This window comes from Pteropus alecto, unplaced genomic scaffold (genome assembly GCF_000325575.1).
Source record: "Pteropus alecto unplaced genomic scaffold, ASM32557v1 scaffold39, whole genome shotgun sequence".
NCBI classification, from domain to species: domain Eukaryota; kingdom Metazoa; phylum Chordata; class Mammalia; order Chiroptera; family Pteropodidae; genus Pteropus; species Pteropus alecto.
Window position 1 is genome coordinate 8,516,015 of NW_006443568.1, and position 26,991 is coordinate 8,543,005.

A 26,991-nucleotide genomic window follows, 5' to 3' on the forward strand; every position below is an offset into this window, starting at 1 on the left:
GTTAGAGATAGCAAAAACAAAAAATCCAGGCTGGGAAAAATCCGAATACCCATTGACTTTAGATTGGATAAATAACGGTACCACCATACAATAGAATACTGTCTAATAGTGGGAATGATTAAATTGCAGCTATAGTAACATGAATGAATCTCAAAAAATTGTAGAGTGAAAAGTTGCAGAAAAATATACATTATGATTAGATTCATATAAAGTTTAGAACCATGTAACTAAACAATATAGTATTTAGAGATACAAATGTAATAAAACTATAAAGAATAATAAGGAAATGGTAAACATATTTCAGGATAGTATTATCTCAGGGTGAAAAGGGAAGGAGATAGGTTCGGAGAGAGACGTAAGGGGACGTTAAAGTTAATGAGATTCTTAAATTGGTGCTAGCTACACTGGTATTTACTTGATTCTTTATACTTTATATATACTTTAAAAATTTTATATCTATAAATTTTAAAACATTAAGAAAAGGTTGATGATACTTGATCTAGTGTTTCCCTAGCTCTGCTTTCATACATGAACATGTTTTTTGGAATGTAAAAACTGAGGCCCAGAGAGATTAAGTAATTTAATTGTTCAAGAGAGAAAGTGTATCAATGACAGCCTGGTCTCAAAGTCAGTATAAAGCACGTTCTACTATTTTATGTTGCAGCCCCCACCCCATTATGTAGATTCTGTGGATCAATTAGAAGTGCTTCAACTTGGATTACTACCTCAGTCTTTCATCCCTTCATGTAGTACCTTCTCCACACTGCTGCCAGAGAGAGCTTTCAAAATGCAAATCCGTCATGTTATTCTCTGGCCTCAATCTTAAATAGTTCCCAATAGCCTTCAGCACACTCCAAGTGCTATAGTGCGGCATACAAGGCACTCTGTGCCTTGGCTTCTGTCTGCCTTATTAGCGTCATCACTCATGACTTCCTGCACTTCAGCCACACCAAGCTATTTACTGTTCTTGGAACACCGTTTGCCTCTGCAGACACTGCTCCCTCCACCTGAAATTTCTCTTAACCTTTTTTGTCCTTTAAGATACCTATCCTTAACTGACCCCCTCTGCCTCTAGCCTGAGCTGGATACCTCTATAACACCTTGAACCTAACATTGTGGTCACACTTATCATAGAGTGTTATTGTCTGCTTTGTCTTTTTCAGTAGCATTTGAGCTTCGTGGGGACAGGGGCAGTGTTGAATTATATCTCCAGCGTGTTGCACAGTGCCAGGTACATAACGAATGAATGAATGAATGAATGAACGAACGAACGGATGAACAAATATTGGCTATCACTTTATAAGATCCCATATATAATTTGAAGTTGTCATTTGCCAGATTCTCACCAGCTCTATTCATATTTATAAATTCAGGAAAGAAGGAAAAGAAAGTGAAAGAGAAAGGCAGGCAGGCTGGTGGGTGGGGAAAAACTATTGAGGGAGGGAATCAGAAAGCTGATTTGGGAGGGAAAGGAAAGGTTCAGAGGCTTATTAACATTTTAGCCGACTGCCTGGTGATTTTAATGACAGCCTGGGTTTCTTTCAAGCTTTAGTTACGTGCTGATTTTGATGACTTACCCTATTCTGACCTTCCTTAGCCTTTTTGGAAATTTATCTTTTTTCACTGATAACTATGATTTTTCTCCCTTTACATTAGGAAGTAAGTGCTTCAAGGTGCATGAAGAAAAGGGAGGTGGCAGATAACTCATATTGGTCGGGGTTTAATTTTTGATGTCTCACTTTTTCCTGTATCAGACTAGACCCCTGATCATTTCCTAGGGCTTGGAGAATATGTGTAGATCGTGTCTTGTGATCTGGTGAGCTATTAGGAATTTTAATTCTAAAATAGAGGTTGAACTTTGGATCTTCAGATTAGATTCTCTTTCCTCAGGAAGCAGCACTGTAAGACTGGAAGTCCAGATACTGTCCTTGTCCTCACCTTCGTAAGGGCCAAAACACAAGAGGCATTCACTAACTGTGCCTTCATTCATTTGATAGATAATTTATTGAGCATTCTCTCTGTGCCTAGCATGGTGGTAGCCACTGAGATTAGAGGTCACCACCCTCAAAGAAGTCACAGTCTAGTGGGAGAGCAAGTAAGAAAATCATTCTAATACAGTGTGGTGGGCTAGACAGGCATAGGGTGTTATAAAAGTTTAAAGAGTGTGCAGGGGAGGAGGAACCAACCTCTGGTGCAAAGCATGTCAAGAGATATTTTACTTGAACTCTGTCTTGGAAGACATTAGAAGTTGCTGGGGCTTGTGGTGGATGGTCAGACTTGAGCAAAAGTATGGAGGCAAGAGAGAACATGATGCAGTGGGTTCCTATGGGAAGGTCCGTAGGATTTCAGGCAAGTCTATGTATGTATGTATGACGATGCGATAGATGAGACTAGAGTCATATAAAGGGACCATGTTGTGAATGACTTTTTCTGCTTTCCTAAATAAAAGGGGTTATCAAGTAGAAGTGTTTTCATCCATCCAATGTTAGCTGTTTAGTGTTTCTCTTACTTTTGTCTCTTGAGCAGTTGAGTTTTATCATGTTTTATTTATTTGATTTGTTTCTTTTATGATACCTGAATTTGGAGCCCTTTTTCTTTTTATGCTCTAAGTGACTCCACTTTGAGTTCCATCTAGTCAAACCCTACATTCAGGCATTGTGGAGTGGATGATGCATAGCTTTTAAGGCAGCTTGGAAGGAGGAGGATTTAAATGACCTTCAAAGACTAATGTCAGGCCCCCATGTCAATGTCACTGCAATTCATGCATGCATGGAGAGTAGGAAAGGGAACTTAATTATGGAGGAGGGGAATCGTAACCCTGCTTGAATGGGTAGTTGAATGTCCTGGACCCGCCCCTTAGCCTCAAAAAAGGACTTCTTACATTTGCTGCCAAAGAGGTCATAGGGAGAGCCCACATAAATACCATCCTCCTTGGGTGTGTGAGCCAGTCATTCTTTTGCTTCCACAGGTGCAGAATAGGTTCACCAACTAGTATTCTATCTCCATTGAACAGAATTTGGTATCTTATTGTCCTTCTCCAGAAAATCAACCCCTTTGAAGCATGGAACATGGCAATTTTAGGTCAGCAGGCATTTAAAGACACCTTTTTAACTTTCAAGGGCTGGCCTAATAAGATATATTTTGTACAAAAATACCACTTTATTGAGATGAGACTTGAATCGTTTAAATCTTGAAAGGGTCTTAGTTTTACCTGCTGGTGCACCTTTTACCTATGAAATTACTTCTTGTTGTCTTTTAATGACACTGTCCTTCATTAGATATTAGGCTCCATTTCTTCTGCTAACCTTTGGTAACTGTTCAGAATCCATTACAGTGTTCAGGATGAGGGAAGCCACAGTGACCCATGTCACTATCCTTTCGGATCATAAAATAGCTTTCCATAGTTAGCCTGGATGACAGCAGAAGGCAGCCTTATGAAGTTGGGAAATGCTTCAGTATGACTACAGTCTGATTGACCAAAGGAGTTAGTCACAGTCAGCCTCCTCCGTTTCATTAATTTGTTTTGGGAAATGGTATCAGTGAGACAGAGCTGCACCTTTGGCTCATTAATACAGGGTCTGAACAGGAAAATCTATTTCAGTGAAATCCTTGAGAGTTGCTGAAAACACATGATGCTTCTTAGTACTTTAAATAGAACTTTTTTTTTACTTTAGAGAGAAAATGCTATACAAACATTGCCCCAGTTGTTAACTTATACAGTGTATATATTCATACAGTTCTTGCTATTTCTAAAGTTTGAGAAAAGTTCTGTGTTAAATAAAGAAAATTTTAATTTTTCTAAGTATATATTCATAACACTCATTGTTAGATTTTCTTAGGAGGTAGAAAAACAAAGCTCAGTCTTCCTGATTCCTCATCTGTATAAGCCTTTTCCCTCCGTATTAATAGAAGTTCTTCAATGCACAGACTGTGGTAGAGCTCATTTTCAAAGCAGTTCATAGAGATTTAGCTATGCAATTATTTATCCTTAGTCACCAAGAAAGAGTAAAAACCAAAGAATCAGATAGATGGATGCTGAGGAAAAATGTTGTAAAAGCAAACTTGAGGGGCTAGAGACCAGAGAGCAAGAAGAATGCTTGGGGGTGGTCTCAGGGAGCTATGATTGGTGGTAACAGAATGAAAATTAGGTAATGGGAAATGTAGGCTACTGTACCAAAGACACGCTTCTAACATATTTTGGCTTGGAATTGTCTTAGTAAAGTTTTTGTGATGATTGGAATGCCACAGAATTCATCTCTGGGCTTTTTGTCCCATGAAGGCGTTAGAATTTAAATCACCCTTTAACATGATTTATGGCAGACAAGAAATACCAGTTCAGTTAGGGCAGGTGGTATTTAATTACCCCTCTCTGTGGGAGTGAGGCTGTTCCCACTAAAATTGTTTGTGAGTGAAATCACAACAAAGATCCATAGAGTACAGCTGTATATATATATTTAAAAAGAAACATCAGTTTCTTGCATTTTTCTAATGTCAAAGGTTAATTTAAAATAATGCTGAAAAGATTAATTTAAGATATTAAATCTACTAGGAAAGAATACATGTACATATTATAATTACTTCTTTTTACAATTAAAGTAATTGGATTATATTTAATGAGCTATTTACATTTAATAATTTAAAAAGACTTATCTTTCCAGTATTCCCCATATACAGAAAGAGTTGGGGGGAACTCACTTCTGATATAATTATCTTTGTTGGGCTTAAAAGGAAAAACAACTGTGCTTTTTAGAAGAATGGTCAGAAGAATATTATTTTTTAAAATATACAGTTTAGGAATTACCCATAGGAATATGTTTTGGTTCATTGTAAATGAAGATGAAAGGTTAGCTTCTTAAAAAAATCCCCAATGACAAGATTTGATGGCTGAACAGTGCATAGAGAATAAAACTTAAAGTGATTCTCAGGGACCCTGTAGATAAAAGTAACCCATCAGAAGTGATGGAACCCCAAATGCCTAGCTGTTTAAAAACAGGAGTTTGTTTGAAAAGCGGTAGCATCTGAGCATGTTATCTGAGGCTGGCACTTTAAATGAGCCGGTGTTTATGTTGTTTAAAGTGAAAGATGTGAAGCCCCCGAGCAGCTGGCTAAAATTGGGTGTAGAGGGGAAGAAAACAGTGTGTTATCCTCATTAACACCATTTCAGTTCTAAGGTAAATATGTCAGGAAGGCTTGCTTGTGTTAGCCTGCAGTCTTTTTCAAGGGGGAAGAAACTGGTCTGGAGTTTAGTGGCACTTGTATATGAAAATGAGAAATACGGGTATATTTGTTTAACTTTTCTTGGTTTGAGTGTTTTATGAAGAGTCAGTGCGGTGTCATGGAAAGAGCATGAACTTTGGACACAGATGGACCTGGGTTTAAAAGCTGCCTGCGTGACTTTGATAAAGTTACAGAACCAATCTTTGTTTTAGTTTTCTCATCTATAAAGTCAGAATGCCACTACTTACATTGCAGACACTTTAAATGAGGATTAGAAATATTCAAGAAAGCATGAATAAATACTTGGCAGGTTCTAGAAATTCAACAAATGTTTATTGAGCAGACACTATAGGACAGCGGTCACCAGGGACCATTGCTCCTATGAGAATCTAATGTCCGATGATCTGAGATGGAGCTGAGGTGGCTGGGGAGCTGCTGCAAATACAGCTGAAGCTTGCTGGCTCCCCCATCACTCACCTCCTGCTGTGTGGCCTGTTTCTAATAGGCCACAGACCGGTACTATAGGATACAAATAAGGTGGGTTTTTTGTTTTTGTTTTTGGTTTTGGTTTTGTTTTTGAATTTTTATAAGAGTTTATTTGAGCCAAACTGACAACATGTTCCTGGAAGCAAGATCTCAGATGCTCCCACAAAGAAGTTTTAAGAATCCCACCCTTGGCTCCAGATAGCAGCTGTTGTGACTACTACTTGTTAGGTTTAAAGGTATTTTGTTTTTCATTTCTGTACTCAAAGAGTTTTACACTCCAAAAACCTGTGCTACAAAATAAAATGTAGTGACTGTCATTAAAAAAAGGTTCAGCATACCTCTTTGGAACTTTTGGGGTAGAAATGACTTCAGATTCTGTAGAAGAGTCAAGGAAGGCTTCTTAGAAGTGGTGACATTTGCCTTGGGCCTTTATGATGAAAGGATTTTTTTAAAAAAGAAATGCCACAGTCTAGATAATAATCCCTTTGAGACTATTTTGCTTTCAAAGTACCTAAAGTGAAAATACTGAATTGACTCTTGACTATGATTTGGAAGACTGACACCCTTTTGTCTTAATCCTTAAAATTGGCATAATATAAGCAGAGGCCATTCATTTCTTTCTCAGCATTTGTCTCCACACTCCTGTAGAGCCTGTCTCAGAAGGTAAGAGGCCCACCTACTACTAAGCCTCCACTGAGACCAAAGAAAAGAGGGCCAATTAGGAGAGCCTTTTGTGTAATGCTCAATGGTGTTTAATTTGACCTTCTCTCCTTAGATTATTTCATTACCACTAGGAGGTGAGTCCAAACAAACTCAGCATTCCTTTGAATTAGTAATAATGAGAGCTGTCAGTTACTGAGTACCTACTGGGTGCTAGACACCCCTGTAGAAGGCTTATATATGTTATTTTATTCTTAGAACCATCCTAAGAGGTAAGTTTGATTTTCCCCATTTTACAGATGAAGCTCAGAAATTAACCAGCCTAAAGTCATGTAACTAGTGGCTCAGGGAATCCTTGATTCCCTTGACTGAACATGCCTCTAGGTTCATCAAGCTATATTGATCTTTAAATGCGGTAAGCACTTATATGAATATTAACTTAAAAAAAAAAAAGAAATTTTCTTTCATTGTTCTCAATTGTGATCATTCAAAAAAATTATTGAGATATGTTATATGCTTATGGTTCTGATGTCCCTTTTATTCGCTGTGCTTTTTTGACTTCAGGACATTTACTTTTTGCTATTATTCCTTCTAAAAGTATTCATGATATACACTTATTAAAGATAAATTGAAATTAATCTGACCTTACGAATTTTACAGTACCTCTTTATGATTGGGGGCCTTGCAAAACCAGAGTGGAAACCAATCCTGACTTAAATAAGAAGCACGGTGCTACTATCCCTTGTAGAAGGGAAATAAAGGAGAGCCCCGTGATTACCCTGGCTTTCTGTCTAAATGTATGTTCTAACTGTGGAGCAGGGTCGGGGATCTCAAACAAGCACATTGGTCTTGCTGAACTGAAGAGATAGAGATGTAGTTTAGAAGAGGCTGAGGCATCTGGAAGCTGTGGGGTAGAGTTCTGGTAAGGAGAGAGCTATGCAGAAAAACTGCTCCAGGAATCTCCTCAGGGTCCCTTTGAATCTTTGCTGACCATACACATGCCTTGGGTCAAACTCTAAAAAAGCTATGAGCTAACTAGTTCCCAGAGCAGGGAGGTATTTGGGTTCCTGCCAGCCAGAGTGGAGAGCCCGTGTTGCTCACTGAGAGTGTCCAGTAGAGCTCTCAGAAGGGTCACATCTTTGTACTGGGGTTAAACTAGTCATAGAGTAAAGATTACTCTAGACCTACCCTAACAAAGCTTTTAAACACCCCTCAGAGATACCAAACTGAACTAAAAGTAACTTAACTGCCTATTAGAACAAAGCTTAACACTCTTGAAAAGAAGACAACAATGCTAGATACTCAACACCGTAAAATCACAATGTCCAACATCCGATCAAAGGTTACTGACTGGCCAGGAAAATATGGCCCATAACTAGGAGAAAAATCAGTTAGTAGAAACACTTAGAAATGACAGAGATGATGGAATTAGCAGGCAAGGATATTGAAGCAGCTGTTATAACTGTAAAGGAAAACATAAACATACTAGTAAGGGGTAGGTATTTTAGCCTTGCAAATAAGTAATGGAGTGTGTTTTCAGGCTCTCTTATTATTATTTTTGTTTTTACTGTGGTGTTGATTGATAAAATTTGAATGTTCTCTTGTCTTAGTTATAGAATCAGTATTTTAGGGTTGGGGAGAACTTTTGAAGATCATCTTATTTGCTGTCTCATTACAGAAAAACATATTTCATTAATTTTGAGATGTATATTTTCCCCATATTTTAACATCTCTTAAATCATGATGCATCTTAACAACAATGATATCTTAGACTTGATGAAATACAGTAAAAACTCATTAGAATTGTGACTTTTCCATAAATTCTTAGTGGTAGAGTTCAGGGCTTCTGGAAAACCTTCTCCTCTTTATTCTTTATATCCAAATCCTGCCCAGTCCAGCTCTTTATTCCAGGAAATCTGTTTAGTCCCTTCAGTTTACAGTGATCTTTTTATCCTTTCTATTGTCATCAATGATGTAATCATTCATTTGATAACTGGACTTCTGTTTATTTGCTATATTGTTACTTTGGTTTTATCTGTCTCCTCAATTAAATTGTAAACTCCTGGAGTCAAGGAAGGGATTTTATACATCTTTGTGTCTTCTAGTGTCTACTTGATAAATATTCATTGATTGATAAGAGTACTATAATTAGTAGTTAACCATTAATATAACCTGAAGCTTATTAATAGTGTTGTTTAATGGTTAAGAGAACCACATATAAAACATTTAGAACAGTGCCTGGCCCATATAGTTAAATGCTAGATAGATGTAGAATTGGTACTAACACAACTACCACCACCACCAAGACTACTACTACTGCAATAATCTATTCTGTGCCAGGAACTATATTAAATATTTTATACATGCATTATTTAATTTTTCTTCACAACTTTATGAACTAGGAATCATTATACTAGTTTAACAGATTTGGAAACAAAGAGATTTGACTGCTTGCCAAGGTCCCAAAGCTAAAATTTGGCAGTAGTGAGTTGAAATGCACGCCTCTCTCTTAGTGTCATGTTCTTGCTGCTCTACGTCACTGCTTATTTGGTTATGAGGGCCTTGGTAACTGTCTCATAAACTGAGGGTAGCAAGAAAAGAATGGGTACTTACTTTCTCCTTTGCTTAAGGACCTTTAAAATAAATCCTTATGGAGTAGTGAATAGACTCTGTGAGAGGAAGTAGATGTACAGCTGCCCTTAGCTGCTGACTCTTAGTCAGTTGCTGGCGGCTTGGCCGTTAGTGACAGATGAGTGTGTGACACTTTTTCAGGAATGAATTCTTGTTACAGCTGGCAGAATAGAACAGTTGATATGGAATTGCATGTCAGTTTGCTCCATAATTCTACTCCCTGGTGTTCAGATGTAGTTGTGATTGCTGGGTCTCTCTCCTCACTTAAGTTGGTGTATGAACGGTCACATCCAGGACTCTGCTTCTGCCTGCTCCATGACCACACAGTGTGTTTTGTATATTGCCCTGAACTGTCAGCAAAACATTTTGCTGAATTTCCTTTTTTGTTGTTGCTCTTCAACCCCTTTTTCCCTTGCCCTTCTCAGTTATATGAAGTCAGTTTCTTTTTTGGCCTTTCCATCCCAGAGAGGGAGCAGTTACTGCAAAGAAGCTTGAAATATGAAGTGAGGCATCATAGAGATTAAAATGAATGGTTAGACAGCTGGCAGGATGAAATGAGACTTACTTGGTGCCTGACATGTGCTATTCAGCTCTGTTATCTCCTTCCTCCCTCATTTGCAAACCTGCCTCTGTTTCTAATTCACTGGTGGGTGCCTTGTCTACAGGGAGCTTAACCTAGTGCAGTACTCACTGCTACTTGCAGGAACCAAGAAAGAAAGGTTACAGCCTAGCCCCATCCTCTCCATCTCTGAGTAAGGTAGTAAAGTGGGGTTAGACACTGTTCCATAAAAACCAACTGTGTGTTTCCCATATGTAGCACATACCCAGGTTTGGCCTCCTCCCAGATACTCAAGCCCAGATACTTGGAGAGGAATGAATTTTGTACCTATCTTCTTATCTCATATTTTTGAGCACCACCAACTAGAGATCATTCTTCTCTTTCATTGGCTATAAATAAGAAAGGAAGCTCTTAAAAATGAAGGCTACCTTATTGGGATTCATTATTACTACAGTATAATGAGTTATTGACATAGTTCTAGTAATCTTGTGAACTGATTTGTTAAGGTTTGATACTTTTGTGTGTTGGTATTTGTTTTTCAGAGCAGCTTAGTTGTTTTTCATGTTAAACTTCTCTGTGAATATAATGCTCAACTGATAATTATAGCTGAAAAAAAAAACCTGGTACCTCACAAATGTTAGGGGTACGATTTCTCCATTTCTGAGTAAAATCATTCATAATTTATATTTGTTCAATCAGGGTAAAAGTAAGGCCATTAAGGTGGATAGTTTGGAATATTTCAAACCGTTCCATTTTGATGAATTGGTTATTGCTGGAAATTGGCATTAAGCTGGGAAAGTAAAATGAACTTTGTGTCTGTGACTGAAAGTCATCAATGATAACATTGTAGACCCTCTGTAATTTAAGTGGATCCATAACAGAGAACTTGGGCCAAGATAGAGATACAAGAAATATTTTTGAATAAATCTTTTCTTTGGAGTTCAGAATACTTTTCAGATAAAATCTCAGTTTCATATAGCATCTCTTAAGCATTTTTTTAGTGCAGCTCACAGCTGAACTAAAAGGATGAATTGAAATTTTTCCCCCAGTTGCCAGTCATTATTAGACTAAGGACTAGAATCCAGGTTTCAGACTCACAGTTAAAATGTATTTTCTTTTGGAAAACCAGATGGATCCTACCAAAAAGAAAGTCTAATTTTGGCCATTTAAGAGACAATTTTCAATGGAATAGTTGATACTAGAAGAAACCAGTTTTGAAGGGAAAAGTGATCCCCCAATTTTAGATTTAAGAGCAAAGCTGTGATTAGAGCCTGAGGAGTAATAAAGGTAAGAACAAAAGGTGGTATTGCCCCTGAAAGATAATAGAAAGTTGCAGATTACCAGGTGTGGATGGTCCTTGATAGATATACAGTGTGCTCAAGGAATAAGATATTGGCGTGTTGAAGTCATTTTTCCTGGGCTACTTTCCCAAAACCAAATCAGACAAGAAGGAGTCTTACTTATACTTATTGACTGTGGGTCCATAGCTCGTATCATTCCTTTATGAAATTGGAAATTTCTCCTGGTTTTACATCATAATTTCCAGTCAGATACTTTCTCTGTCCACCTTAAGAGTTCCATTTCTGTCTTACTAGCTCTTTTGGACATTACTCTGGTGACTTAAACTGATTTGTCAGTAATACCTTGTGTTTGGAGAGAGTCTGGTTATATTTGTAGGTTCAGCCCCACCCTGTATTTCAACAGGAAGTAGGTGGGTGCTTCAGTCTATAATGAGGCATTCCTCCTGTGGTTGTTGCTTGGTAGTGAGGATGGCTATCTGCAAGTAAATTCATACTACTTTAAACGTTTTAGTAGACAAATTTAGATTACAGTAAGCTTGTGTGTTGTCTGTCATTTTGAAGTCAAATGATTATTTGACTTTTCAATTGAAATTGTTAAACCCCCTTGGAATGCGTATTCTTTAACATAAAGAAATTTATCTCTTGAAAGAGGAAACTTTTACAAAGTAAAGCTCTTCTCATATGCCCCATCCAAAATGCTGTTAACTATAGAATAGTGGGAAATGCTGAAGTGAAAGCAGAAGTCCTAATTGCCACACATACAACATCCCCACGTGTTCTCATCCCCTGCTACTGCTGATCAGCATTTTGGGGGTATGTTTCAAAGAGGAACTGCCTTGAGAAGCATTTCTGTTGTTATGGTTATTGCTATAGCTCAGATATACTTGCCTTTGGATGTGACCGTAGAAATCTGTAGGTGTTATCAGTGACCTTGACTCTAAATGAAGTGTTGTTTGTTTATAATAAACAGCTAATAGTAAACATCATTGCCAGAATGAGCAGTCATCTGTCTTCTGTCCTGATAATAACAGGAATTCATAGTGGAATACAAATGAGTGCATCCTCCTCTCACATGTAGCCTTCCTTTATTACCTTTTACCCTCCCAATCCCTACCTCTCACCTCACCCTACTCCTGCCCCAAGCTGTTGGGATCAGAGTTGTGAGAGTTCAAAGTGTAGAGTGGATGTCAGAGTCTTCTTTTGACTTTACATTGACCAAATGTGGTATATAAGTAGTCCATGGTAACTTAAAATATAGAGACTTCCAGAATCTTACTGTTTGAAGGGACCTTAAACAGCACCTCATCCAGTTGTCAGTTCAAAGCATGAATCCCATTATGGTACTGATAGTCTAGAGTAGTCAGTATCCAGCTGGGCCATGGCTAGGAAGGGATACCTGCAGTCTTTTATTTGTCCTCGGACTCATTCTCAAGTCCCTTAGGCTGAAAATAGCCAAGGGTAAAGATGGTGGTTGCTGCTGAGTCTGGCTGGATGTCTGGAAGTGGTCCAAAGCTAATTTTTTGGGTAGCCAACTCCCAGATCAGTCTGGGAGCCTCCCAGGGTGTAAATAACTTAACCTCAGGGCTGTGTGTGGAATGTCCTTTGGACCATTCTGGATCCTGCATGTTCTGGTAACTTAATGAATCTACACCTACAGAAGGGCTTGATTCATGACCATGATTCACCCCTATCTAGTCTCTATACCTGCTTATGGCCATGTGTTCACAAAGCAAGTGGAAACATGTTGCACAGGTGAGGAGGTTATGGCAGTTTAGGTAAAAGCAAATCTAGGAATTTTAGAGCTGCTTAAATATCATCTAGCTTAATCCCTTTATTTTGCAGATGAGGAAACTGAAGCCCAGAGCGAGAATTATATTATCTTTGATTTAGGTCATCCAATCTGACCTCCCAACATCATCTTTTTTTAACAGTCTAGGAATGCCCCTCTGCCCCACCCCAACATGTCTGATAGCTGGTCATCCAGCGGATGGTACTGGGGAACCCATAAATTCTAAGGAGAACCTATTCTAATATAAGACAGCTCTAATTAAAAGGAACTAACTAAATTGAAATCTACTTCCCCGTAACTTTTATCTTTTCAATGATTCTAACTTAATTCTTTTCGTATGTAACATCCCCCAAGGTAAGACCTTTTCAGATCTCCAAATTAGCAAATATCAGTATAGCATATACTTTCCTTAATCAAAGTAAAGTATAACTGAAACAAACAAACAAAAACAAACAAACAAACAAAAACCCTTCCTTTGATTCTGTAAAAACAAGGCATTCCACTCTTACGGATATTCAAAACTTTTCTCAGCTAAGAACCACTACTTTCTTCACTTTCTCTTCATTTCGGTGACTGGCACTAGCATTTAGCTCTTTCCATGATGTTTTAAATAAAGAAACATACATTTTATAACTTTGTGAGTATAACTATACAGACTATCAGGAGTTTTATAGATATCAGGACTCACCCCTGTTAACCTGTCTGTGGTGTCTCAGTTCATATTTGCTAGCTGTGATGGCCCTCTCCATTTCCATTGTCTCCTTTTTAGCCTGTGAAGAGTTTCCCCACTGATCTTACCTCCAGCCTTCTTTTGCCCAAATATAACTTCTTTGTATCTGTTAGAATGATTTGTCTAAAATGCAAATTTGACCCTGTCACTTCCTTAATTCAGTGGTAAGTCAACACCCAGTGCTCCACAAATTTTCCACTAAATGACTACTGATGATAAAGGAGTCTTTCTCAACTGGATTTCCATGAGTGAAATTAAACCCTGATGTCATTAGACATCTACTGTAATGTATTAACTTTTCTCCAAAGCATCTGGAATGGTGCTAGTTATCTACAGTCTTTAGAAATGAGAATATAGTCACTGTAATCATTTTGTTTGTTCTGTGATTCAGATGAGGAACCCAGTGTGGAAGAGTGCAGGAGGGAGCAATGTATGTTCTTTAGTGGGTCCAGAAGCATGACTGGGAGCAACCTGCAGGAAAAAAACCCCACCAAATTTCATTGAAGTCTGAGGTTTCATCTTTAAATATATGTGACTATTGCATTCTACTGCATAATAAGAGCAGGGTTAAAAGCGTTTTAAAATATTTGTCAATAAATAAAATTGTTTTTGCTGAAAGATTTGACTAGGATCTGTGAAACTACAAATAACTACCTTTTTTTTTTTAGCCCTGTAGTGGACATTTTATATATGTTATATTATTTAATTTCTCTAGGAAAATTGCCCAATATCACACAGCTAGAGTCAGTGTACTAACCCAATGTCTCGACTCCACAACTTGAAGCTGAGCTGAGAGTGTCAAGAACTTAGAAGTCTTGGCCCATTTCTAAGTTTATCTTCACCAGAACATAGGATTTTTTTGTCTTGGTGAAGTTATTATTGTGGTTCAGATAATGCATAATTCCATATTTCTTATGCAAAATGTAACCTAGATTATCCAAAACAAAAATGAGCAGTGATATGGGTAATTCCATATAACAGAGACTCATGTCTCTCTTTGTTGGCTCTGAAACATATTAAATGACCATTTTTTTAAGTAGCAGATATGCATTTCTAATTGTCTTGATGATTATTGATGTTTTCATTTCTTGAGTACTCTTTAGCTGGTTATAGGAGGTACCTTTTTGGCAAGAGGAAGGCATCTTTCTATTGAAAATTTGGTAAACCCCACTTGGGAAGGTATAAATGCCAAAGTATCAAGGTGTTAGAAGTTGCCCACCCCGCCACCACTACATCCCCAGTCTGACATTTACCTAGCCATCTGGAATCCTGTTTTCATTAGGTGTCCAGGGAGAACTTCTGGAATAACTTGTCAGTAGCCACATTCAACACAGAATTTCAATGAGATGCAGCTCCATTAGCTCTCTGAGAAGTTGGAACAAGACTGAAAGTATTGCTAATGGAGGGAACCACTCTGACCCCACGTTTGAATTTCTGGTTCTTCCAGAAAGCTTGAAATACGGGTGTCCAGATGATGGTGTACAGAGCCCTGTGAAGTTCTTTTCTTTGTAACCCCCTGGCTCCTTTCCTGTTCTAAACTCTCTTCAGCATGAGTTCCTAAAGATTGCATCTTAGTATCTGGTACCCTTCACCTTAAGTAAGAGAAGAGTTATACTGGAAGGGAAAGTCCAGAGTTTGGATTAGAAAACCTGTTGAGTCAAAGGGGAACTTAGAGGAATGGAATGAAAATTATTTCCTTTGACAGTAGACAAATATTCAGGAAACACCTCTGCACCCCAAAGATAGGCACAGCTGCCACACAGTGACTATTAAAGGGAGGTTCAAAGTTATGAGCAAACAGCTGATTCTCTTGGTTCTTGGGCTGTTGCTGTTGGTGACAGGAAATCTTGTTCCCCAAGCTGCTGGCTTCCTGTTTTATTTTTACTCTTAGCAGATCAGAATGTCCATAACAAGGAGCAGTCTGTTCCAAAGGGTTGTACTCCCCCTTTGAGCCCGAAGGGCTTTTTTTTTTTTTTTAAACTTTTGGTTGGACAATATGTTGGTTCACTTTTAAGATCTATGATATTTAGCTTGATTTAAGCATTTTGTATTTACAATCAACTTTTTTTTTTGGTGATGAGCTGGTGTTTTAAGATTTGATGTAAGTAAACCTGTTTTGCTTCTTTTGTTGTTTAAGAGGAGTTTGCAATATTGGGGACTTGGGTATGTTTCCTTTAAGTTTCACCTTTTTATTTGAAGTGAATTTGCCATTTTCCTTAGCATGAAAATCCTTAGATTGGTTTTAGATATCTTTAGTTTCATAAGATGGGGATATAGGACCACAACCCAATGTGCCTTGGCAGTCGTCATATCCATTTTGTTGAGACTAAAATCTGTTCCTATCCTTGTAAAGCTAGGAATTTGGTAATCTAACTCTAAAACAATAGCTCAGCATGAACCTGAAGTGCTGGGGGATTTCCTAGGAAAGGCTCAGCCGCGGATAAGAAACAGTAACTGGAAGGTTTCCTGATCTGCTCCAGACACTTCCTGCTGTCTCAAGAGCCTTTTGGCCCAGGTGTGTTGAACCAGATGGGAGAAAGGGAGCTGTTGGGTAGAAGAGAAAGGACTAGGGAATCTTATAGCAAGCTCAGTTTGCTCTGCATCATGTTTTACATATTGAACATGTAAAATTTTCCTTGATATTCTTTCATTCTGTCAATTTACTAAACTTTAGTAGTGTTAATAGATACTGGCAACTAGTATTTAGTTGTACATTAACAGCCCTCCATCAGGGAAGAACTGGATAAGTTATGTCCTGATGTAGATCAATGGAATCACTATTGGCAACTTAATTTCTTTGTGGAGATTAACAGATGACAGCTCTTTTTTGATTCTTGTAATTGACTGTCTAGAATCTGATCTGTCCTGGTTATGCACAGAATCTGTACCAAGGATAGGATCTGCACCATCTTGGATCTGCACTATCTAGGATCTGCTGAATGGGCTGTTTTCTGACCATGCCTCCTTGCCTCTGGAGACTCTTATTGGTTGGAGCATAGTTGTCATTTTGAGATTTTTAGGTTTTTATGCTGCCTGTGTACCTCAGCTAGCAGTCAACGGTTCAGAGTTTCCCAACTGATTCAGCATGCCTTCTATTAGCAAACCTTTCAAAAAACGGGGAGAGGGGCATGGTGGTGGTAGAGGAGAAGTCTTTAAAAAGAAAAAAAGATTGGGGGAGAGAAGATTTTTTAAAGCTGTTTTAGATCAGAGCAAGTCAAAAGAAAAAAAAAGGCTCACAGAGCCCTAGTGTGCCTGGAATTTGTGGTTGAGTAATACTTTCCTGTTATTTCTTTTTTAGGTTGTTTTTCATCATTCAGAACATTGCCTGAAGCAGGTCCACCATGCCGTTAGTAACGAGGAACATCGAGCCAAGGCACCTGTGCCGTCAGACGTTGCCTAGCGTTAGAAGCGAGCTGGAATGCATGACCAACATCACCCTGGCAAATGTCATCCGACAGCTGGGCAGCCTGAGTGAGTGCCGCAGAGAGCCTGTGCTTTGCCCTCAGGGGTCGTTGGTGCTCTTTATTTAGTTTCCTTCTCCTCCTGTGTTCCTATTTTTCCCCCATCTGCCTTCCCTAGGTAATGTGAAAATGCATCCCACCCCCCCTCCAAAGAGAGGCTCCTTTTTAGTACAGATCCTTCCCTTCAGCCCTTTCTTCATCTACCACCATTCTCTAGGTTCCCCCACCTCTCCCTCCACCTGCTTCAAAAGAAATCTGTGGGAAGGGTGGCAGGAAGGGCTGCAGCAGAAACTGCAGATGGAATGACAGAGCAGAATTCTCTGTGTGTAAAGTGGGAGGTTCACAGAGCAGTATCTTGGTTTGGGGAATGTGCCTGTAATTGCACGAGCTGTTCGATGTAGCCTGACTTTGTTGAAGCCTCAAATGTGCCAATAGTCTTTATCTACCCGACACCCCTCCTTTTATTTCCAAAGAGGAGTAAAGCAAACATGCACTCAGAGATTCCGGCTGACTTATCTGCCCTGGTACACATTTAATTGTGCTGCAAGCCCCCAGGTCCAAGTTCAGGGTACAAATTACTTCTGCAGTCTCTGGGGTATTGGGAGTTTTGTGAGCTGCGTGAGCACACGGTGACACAAATTGTAGCTGGAGCCATTCTTCTCTGGGATGAAGATGGGGGTTAAGCCCAGTCTGATTTGGAGCTGAGAGAAAGCCAGCTCAACTGGATTTTTTTTTTTAATTGGCAAGTATAAATGAGACTGCTTTGGGTGAGGTACATGCATGTGGTTTGGATTTCATTCTGAATCAAGCTGACTTTGCTTGCTTGAAGCCGAGGTATGGGAAGGGCAGATGCTTGGATAGGCTGTGCATTTGTCTAGTGCCACTCCAGCTCCCATAAGAACCTCCGTCAAAATGCCATTTTAGTGATCTTCCTTAGCAAAGGCATCTTAGTGTGAATTATTTCAGACACCCCTTCTACCGCATCACTGCCCTTAGTGAAGGCAGTGGAATATCAAGAAAGCCTGCATTCCCCCAGACAGTAATAGACGCTGCCTTTAAAATAGGGGCCTGAGGAAACAGAGCTCTGTGACCAGATGATGTATGGGTTCTGAGATTCCTAAGCCTTCACCTAGCTTAGAGACCATCTCAGTTAATCCAGGGCTTAGGGAAACCTGGATGGGCGTCACGAAGAAATGAAACCCTGCCAGTGCCTGTCTTACACAAAGGAACATTGACAGCAGTGCAACAGCAGTGCGGCTGACAAGTAACCACATGAAGGCTGCAGAGAGCCTCACTGCTTCTTAAAAGCATCATTTCTGCTTCTGTCACCCTAAGAAGGCCAAATGGGTAGAAGTCAATCATAGACTGGTTCCTTCTCCATAGGACAAAGGACATCTAGCTAATGATGCTTCTTTTTCTCACTCAGCAGGAGTTATGCTCTCTCTCAGGTGTTTTTCCAGGGGAGTGTTGATGGATGCCATTGCTCACTCTTTCACTGTGATCAGACCACTCCTATCTTAAAGAAGCTGAGATGAAGGCCGAGGTCAGCTTCTGCCTACAGAAACAAGATTTCCTTACATTGTGGGGCTAACTGACCCTTTATTCATCCTATAAACATGTTTTGAACATGTTTTATGTGCCAGATGCTATGGGGATACAGTGATAATAAGAAATGGTCTCTGCCTTCCAGGAGTTCATAATCTACCAGAGGAGACAGGAATAAATAATTCTTAAAGGGACAATGAGGAGAGGGTGAGAAGCGAACTCATTCATGTTTGTTGGTTTCCTAGTTTATGCCAGATTTTAATAGGACCTTGTAATCCTCTCAGTAATCTTATGAGAGTAGGTGGTAGTATTCCCATTTTTCAGGTGAAGAAATGAAGGCTCAGAAAAACAAGGTAACCTGCCTAGAGAGACACCACCACCAGCGTGAGGCAAGTCAGACTTCCTGAGGCTGCCTCATCTCAGTCCCTATTCTAGGTCTCTGCTATCTCATCTCAGTCCCTATTCTAGGTCTCTGCGGCCTCTGCCATCATTCAGACCTTTGTTGACTCTCATCTTAACTGTTGCCCTAGCCTCCCTTTGACCTCCCTTTTTCTGATCAATCCCCTTAATTCTATGAATGTAAAAATCTTATAAATCTTAAATCTATACCCCTGCCAAAGTGGTCTGCCCAAAATGCAAATCTCACATTTTAAAAATCTTTTATAATTCTGAGTTGTTTGAATTTTTAAAAGTTAAGTCTGTGTTAACGTTTGTAATATAAAACGTGTTTTTAAACTAAGAATACAAATGTAAACTATGTATCTCCCCTGTTCCTCACTATGAAATTATCTGAGTTCCTGGGCTTGGCCTTCACGACCTGCCTTCCTTTCCAGCTTTCTTTTCTGTAATCCATCTTCTCCCATTTTATAATCATTTTAAAAGAATCCTTTAAAATAAAAAAAGGAAAGAGGGTAGTGGGGGGCAGGGGGGGCGGGTTGGAGGAAGGGAAAAAGAGTGAATTATCAACTACTTGTAGTTCCTCTGAGACAGACCATACTCTCATGCCTCCATGTAGTGCCCTGGCTCTTCCTCCTGCCTGGAGACCCCTTGCCATCCTGGTAGCTGATCTTTAAGGCCCAGCTCAGGGATCGCCTCCTCCAGGTGGAATCAGTGCGCTCCTCTGAGTGCCTACTACATGCCTGTATTCTTACCAACCACATTATATTGAAAATTATATCTCATATTAAAAAGTAATTTGAAGGTAGAAATTATGTGTTGTTTGTCCTTGAACTATCTGTCTTGTATAGTACCTGGCACCCAGTAGAAGCTCAGTGAATGTTTATTGAATGATTCATGCCTATATTCTCTCCACCATTTCATGCTGTTGGTACACAGTGAATGCAGGGAAGGAAGGAATACTTTCTATGGGAAGTGGGAGCACAGGTGGGGATAAGGAGGGTCAAGGAAGGCTTCATAGAAGAGGTTACATTTGAACCAGTCCTTGAAAGATACTAGGATTTCATTTAGCAGAGAGACGCACAGGAATGGGTTCACATGTGCTTCAAGCACATGACCTTGGCCTCATGTATTGTACTGTAGCCAGAAATGCTCAGTCTAGTAGAGAAAGTCTGATTATGGAATGGATAAAGCACAAAACTAAAAATTCCACAGCCGTGGATTGCTCCATCATAGCATATCCAGAATTCTTATTTTCCCTTAGTGCAGTGAGATTGGTATTTCACATATTAGGTTGCCATATCTTAGGAAATAAAGGTACAACCAGCCAGCCAGCACTTTTGACCACCCAGGAGGGTGGAACCCCCACTTCGGTCATTAAGAAATCATGCTGTGATCTTGGGTTTTCTAACTGAGTGCGATGGGGCCATGCCATTGGAGGTGGGGGTACTCCAAGACTCCCACTCAGACTTCAACAAGAGTAGCTTCACATTTTTAAAAAATCAGTTTTACCTGTTCCACTTCCACATAAAATTTCGTTTGAAGAGTTCTACTGCTAAGGGAAAAAAAAAAAAAAAAAAAGATTGTTTCTGGAATCTTTTGCAAAATGTGATATCTATTTATGAATGTCCTGATGTGATGGTGAGTCTGCCTTGAATGAGTGAAATTTAACTCTGAACAAGGCATTTTGGTGTTCTCCTGTATAAGTATCACACTTCTGTTTTTAGAGGTTGGAGTAATTTTTAGTGCTTGAAGAATAGAGACTATCAAATTACTGACTGGACTTATATTTAAAATTTCCTCTAAGCATACAATTTAAGATATTTAGATATTCACACTCTTAAATCATCTGTTGTGGTTGAGCAGTATAAGGAAGAAGCTCATTGTAACAGCTTACATTTTTAGCTCATTTAATCCTGTGACAACTTAGGTAGATATAGTTATCCCTGTTTTACAGATGGAGAAACTAAGGCTAAGAGATAGCTGAAGAGTACACAGGTATAAATAGGAAGAAGTGAGACTTAAATCCATATTCTCTGATTTGAAGTCCACTGCTTCTTCTCTGTATCATCTTGTAGTTTTAAGTATGCATAGGGCCTGACGTGATATGACAGTGGGGAAGCTTTCACACTACCTCACTCCTTCAGATACCATTCTCAGTGTTACCATTTTTATGTGTTGGGGTTCTTTGTAAGATTTTATCTTGAAAACCATTGTGCCACACTTAAGCCTCCACTCCCATTATCACTGCTCCCTTCACTGAGGAGCGGGAAATCGTGGGTACTCTCTTGGTGACCTGAAGGTAAGTTAAGTTGGGGTTTTCTTTTCCTCCTGCTGGATGGTTTTCGAGCCTGGTTTATTTTCCACACATAATATCGCATGTTTCTCAGCTTTAGCCTTCTACTTGTAATTTTCCATTACCTGGACGAGCATGATACATTATGTTTTTTAATAGGAACTTAGCCATATTATGGGCAGGGATCAGATAGGATTGTCAACCTGCAGGATAGAAATGCAGCTCGTTAGCCAATTTCAGTCCTTTGAGCCCAGGAGCTTCCCATAGCTGTTTAGATCCCAAAACCATTCAGTATGCAAAGACTTGCTCCTTTCCTTGATTAGAAACTCCTTATTGACTAAATTTACCAGCAATTCAAAATATGCAGTTGATTGGTCTTGTCCTTACTCTCCAGGTTACGCTAGGAAGGTGAGCTACAGTTCAACCTGAAGGTGCAGTTCTGGCCTTTTAGACTAATTTTTCCCCCTCAAGTGTAGACTAAGCATAAATGAAGTTTAAAGTTAAAAATCAGAGCCTACTTTAAATAGTTCTCAAAGAAATCATCTTTTAGTTGAGCACAGTCACTTATGCCAGCCTTCACCTCGCAAATAAGAAACTCATATGGTATATTTGCTTGTATGCACCACTTTTCATTCATAGCAAGAATGTGCTTTGTGGCTTGGAATGACAATATGGAGGTAGCATCAAATTGCTGTTATGTTTCTTTGGCTGCAAATTCTCCTTGCATTCCAGGGTTGAAAGTATTGAAGTCTATGAAACTCTTTTCTTTTTCTAAAAAACAAGACATTGTGGAAAGGAACCACTGGTATGCTGTTTTTCAGGGAGGGCTTGAAAGTTTCAGCTTTTTATTTGTTCCCTGAGATGTAGATTTGAAGGATTATAACCTAGAGCAAAGACTTTCAAAGTTGTAAGTTATAAAACATAAAATAACCTTTTCACCCCTTAGAAGAAGTTATAAGTCTCTGCTGTGAGTTGCTGATAAGTTCAAGGCTCCTCGAAGATACTACAACTCATCATGGTGGTTCAATGTACTTTTGAGGCTCCATTGAGGATGTAATTTCTTATTTTTTACGTTAATTGTAGACACCTAGAAGGTCCTTCTAACTTCCAATCTGTTTTCCAGAACCATTTTACAAGGTGCTTTTATAGAGTAGCAAGGAGCTGAGGGCTATAGGCAAATGTGTAGACATATTGTCTACCCTTCCAGGATTCATTTTTTTGTATTACACCTTTTTGATTTTATTCAGCCTCCTTTGAGTTTTGTGATTGTTTAGAGTTCGCCAAGAAGACTGTTATAGAACATATGCGGAATGCCCAAGCTTGGAGGGTATGTCTCTATGTCCAAAAGCAAGCATCTACATATAACCCAAACCATCTTGGGAGGGTGTTGTTTGGGAGGTGGGGAGTATGATCTTTAGCAGCCAGTTTTTCTGACCATTTATGTCACTTTTATGCACTAGTGACTTGGTTTCTTTGCTCTTTCAGGTAAATATGCAGAGGACATTTTTGGAGAGCTCTTTATTCAGGCAAATACCTTTGCCTCTCGGGTAAGCTCCCTTGCTGAGAGGGTCGACCGCCTACAAGTTAAAGTCACTCAGCTGGATCCCAAGGAAGAAGAAGGTAAGGGAGCTGAGCTCAGCATTTGCAGGCTCTGCTGAGCAGTTTCTTAAGAGTTTTTTTTCTGAGTTATAAAAAAAAGTGAGGGGAGAAATCACAGACCTATGGAGTTCTGCTTTGAAATGACACAAGCCTGGGTGGTGTAGAGAAACCTTTTTAGCTCTACCACACTCCCACACACTCCCTCTCTCCCATTCCCCCAATTCCCTCTTTCTCAAAGTCCCCTTCCCCCAGTCTTATTTTGCTACCATAAAAGTACTTGGAAGATTCATTCCTCCTAAGGAGAGGCCTGGTAGATCTGGCCACATAGTAAACCTTTGTGTTGCCTCATTTTGTTCAGTCGTGAAATGGCTGGGCTGCTGACAGCCTTGTGGGGCTTCCCCAGAGGGGGAGAAGGAAAAAAACCTGGCTGCAGACAGCCGCAGCCAAGAAATGTAGCAGCTGAGGCCTCTCCGACTGGTGTGACTCAGTGTTTGCTCAAATAGCCTGTCGTCCATTTTCTAATGCCTTCCATCTTCTCTCAGTGTCACTACAAGGAATCAACACCCGAAAGGCCTTCAGAAGCTCTACCATTCAAGACCAGAAGCTTTTTGACAGAAACTCTCTCCCGGTACCTGTCTTAGAAACATACAACACTTGTGATACTCCTCCACCTCTCAACAATCTTACCCCATACAGGTAATCTGGCCAGATCCTTTTTTTGGCCTGTGGTTAACAATATTAGATTGTCTTTATTTAAAGATATTGTTTATGTTAGAGAATTGTATCTGAAAGCTTACTACCTACCCTAGAGTTGCTTGTGGCAGCAGAAGCTAACATTTACCACATAAACAGTTGTCACCTTTTATTGTTTGCTTTCTGAAATTCATAGTAAATGTAATATATATTGAAAGTTTGCTATAGCATTGCATGCTACAGAGTTTAATTTGGTATAAGCCAGGTCCATCTTGGATTCCATCCAAGGAATTTAGTTATTGTAGAACCAAAAGGACTTTGTTACAAGGCAGTCCTATAGCATGCATCCCAGGGGCAACATTCTAGCAAGGCTCCCACTTACTTGGAAACCACGAGATTACCAGATGTTTGGGCGTGTTAGTGGGGCCAGCCTTGTGGACTGGCTGCTCTGGGCCCTGGGGGTCTTTCTAAAGCTTAAGGAGTAACTGGCATTTTTCCAAATGAGTATCGTTCACTTTGTTTTAAACATCCTTTCAACATTCCCCTCTGAAACAGGACCTACACTGCTATAGCTGGACTTGAAAAAGAAGGTAGCCTTATAGACAACTTCAAGCCCTTCCCCTGTAGTGGGCTAGTAGTGTTATCATCCTGCAAATAACCACTGAGCAGGGCCAGAAAGTGAATATTTATCTTGCTTGCATCACAAATATCTTTGGAACAGGTAAAAAGTAATTACAGATAGCTAGAGGCAGATATGTTCTGTGAGACATGGGTATACTGCAAAGTAGAATTTGTGTGTATGTGAAATTCAGGGACACCAGCCTGATCCAGGGAGCCTGGAAGCTTCTCACACAGATATCGAGAAAGTACATGGCATCTATCCTATGTTATTACTGTGTGAAATTATGTTTGTCCCTTGGCTTTCAAAGGGGCTAGCTAGCATAGCAGGACAGAGATTTGACTGCAGCCTCTATCATTTAGTTGGATTTAGGCAGAAGAGTTGTGGGGCAGAAGGGAGTACACGCCTGATAATATTGAACAGAATATGGTATAGGGTTTGTGCGGTAGGATAGGGTAAACATATTAAGACAAGTTTCTTCTTTAGATAATGGTATTTTCCTTTTTAACATTCTCCTCTCAGTGTTCTGAATTTGGCCTAACAGAAATGAGTGGAGGTACAGCTAACTTAAAACAAGATTTAATATAAAAATCATTAGTGTTTGATTTAGAAATGCTTTCTGTGTGTTGTGATAGGATTAGTAACCAGGAAATAGAGTTGCCTTTCCAATTCTTTTTAGTTTAGAACGGTGTTAAAATAGATGTACACCCCCTAAACACATACTTTCTGGAAAGTGAGAGAGACGTATACCAAAGTGCAGGATTCCAACCAGGATCATTGAGTCTGGCAGATAACTCTTACATTGACACTCAGTAACTCACTCTGTACCCTGTCACAGCCACTAAGAGATGGTAATTAAATCATGGGTCATAAAACATCTGGCTGTCTTCTCAGTGGGGCCCCCTTGTGGTTGCGGAAGTGGGCAGATGCTAAGCTATTCTAGAAGGAAGCAAGAAAAGTGGAGTGCTGTGGTTATTTGTTTGTATAGAGGATTAACAGCTGCACAATATATACATTCATGTGTATTTATGTATACATATATACAGGTGTGCATAGGTTTCAGGTAGGTGGGAAGCACTAATGCTTCCTAGAGAGTCCAGGAGAATTGATGCAGAGAAAGGGAACCAGTGGCAGAAACCCCCTCTGATATGCCAGAATATCAGGATATCCTCAGGGAGATGTCTGTGGCCATGTAGACCATTAGAAATAATCAGGATCCCTGATGGTATAGCCCATTCTTTGCCCTGACCATGCACATTTCTCTACCAGGAATTGAAAGTAAAGCTAAAGTTCTTAAAAAGCCAGCTAAATAGAAGAGGTGGCATTTAAGGGGCATTGGAATACTGGTATGGGACAGGAAATACGCAATCAATTTGAATGACTTCTTGATTCCTGAGTGTAAAAACTGCTAAATGGTAGGTATTTGGAATATTGGATTTGGTTAGGAGCTCATGTATCTACTGACAGCTACTTGTCTTCATTTCTATCCCAGGGACGATGGGAAAGAGGCACTCAAATTCTACACAGACCCTTCATACTTCTTTGATCTTTGGAAGGAGCAGATGCTGCAGGACACCAAGGATATCATGAAAGAGAAGAGAAAGCATAGGGTGAGGGGAAAGGGGCCTCTGTTCTACACATCAGTAAGCACGATTGTGGAGGGGGGATAAAAAGGAAGCCAGTCTTATGTGAAGTAATCATTCCGAGTGGCTGCTTGCTTGGATGCCAGGTGAAACTCCTAAAAAAAATGTGTCCAGTCCAAGCACAACCAAGATGAAAGTAGAAATCACACCAAAAATGTGTGTGTTCCCCCCAGCGCTATTAACAATTGAGTATATTCAGGCTGAGTTTTAGAAATTGACTTTTCTATTCACCATTTCTTTCTCTTGCAATTTGCACCTGACTCTGCTGGACACTTGAGCTAAGCTAGTCCCTTTCCTGCCAGTTTTGCAGCTCATTTCTCAGAGATCAGCACTAGCTTCTACAGTGTTTGATTTGCAACAGGAGCAATTTAACACCTTCACTACTGGTGGAGTGGGGTGGAGGCGAGGGCATAGGCCTAGTTTTGGGAGATGTTCCTCCTTCCTTAGACTCCCAGTGATGTGTGTAAGCATGGGACCTACCAGTTGCAACTTCACAATCCCATTAGCATGGCTGCCAGGAGTCCCAAGAGAGCACCAGGGGCTAGTACAGCTGTATAAGCTGAAGAATTTTTCATTAGTTGTTTTGTTTTCTTTATTAACTATGTCCTTATATCTACCCCAGATATCTACAGCTGTCATTATTTCAAGTATCTCTTGACTGACCTTTATGGCAGAGCAAATAACAAATAGCTTTTACTAACTTTCTAACCATTAGAGCTACTCAAAAACATGAATGAGTTACCCAAAGAGGTAGTAGGTTTCTAATTCCTAGAGATATTTGAATGTAGAATTGAGCAAATGTGTTCGAGTCCAGAATTATGGTTTGGATTAGGAGACCTCTAGGTCACTCCAAACTCAGTAATTCTATAAATGCTGTAGTTACTGTACGTTGTCTAAGCAGTTCCTCTCTCGGGTGTGCATCCGTGAAGGTGGATGGAATTTTGATGAAGAACTTTGGAAAACGTTTTACAAAGAATTTTCTTTTTCTTTTCATTATAGAAAGAAAAGAAAGATAATCCAAATCGAGGGAATGTAAACCCACGTAAAATCAAGACACGTAAGGAAGAATGGGAGAAAATGAAGATGGGACAAGAATTTGTGGAATCCAAAGAAAAGCTGGGACCTTCTGGGTAGGTGGTGCTTTTATACTCTGAGTATCATTCCTTGAAGGGGCTGGGGACTCGGGGGCAACAGTCTGACAGCTCTGGTGTGACACCTTTAACAGCCCCTGAAGTCTAGTTGTATGACTTAGATCAATACTACTGTTAATCAGCTACTTAAAAGTGCAGCATATGGTGATTAAAACTTGCTAAATAAATCAAGACTCAGCAGTTTAAAAGAGGTGACCAAAGTGTTCTGGAAAAGA

At 39.6% G+C, this 26,991-nt stretch overlaps 1 protein-coding gene across 2 annotated transcripts in view; it reads left to right on the forward strand.

Moving 5' to 3' along the window:
* The window catches only part of WASF2 (WAS protein family member 2), a 58,166-nt gene that overhangs the window by 22,012 nt on the left and 9,163 nt on the right, over positions 1-26,991 (forward strand). Inside the window, exons 1-6 of one of the 2 annotated variants that reach the window (XM_025041358.1) lie at positions 1,164-1,231; positions 16,672-16,844; positions 22,557-22,691; positions 23,213-23,366; positions 25,475-25,592; positions 26,625-26,755. In XM_025041358.1, coding sequence (XP_024897126.1) covers positions 16,715-16,844; positions 22,557-22,691; positions 23,213-23,366; positions 25,475-25,592; positions 26,625-26,755 — 668 coding nt within the window. In that variant the 5' untranslated portion in view covers positions 1,164-1,231; positions 16,672-16,714. Of the gene's footprint in view, positions 1-1,163; positions 1,232-16,671; positions 16,845-22,556; positions 22,692-23,212; positions 23,367-25,474; positions 25,593-26,624; positions 26,756-26,991 lie in introns of those variants that run through there. The other variant, XM_006924363.3, reaches the window with a different exon arrangement.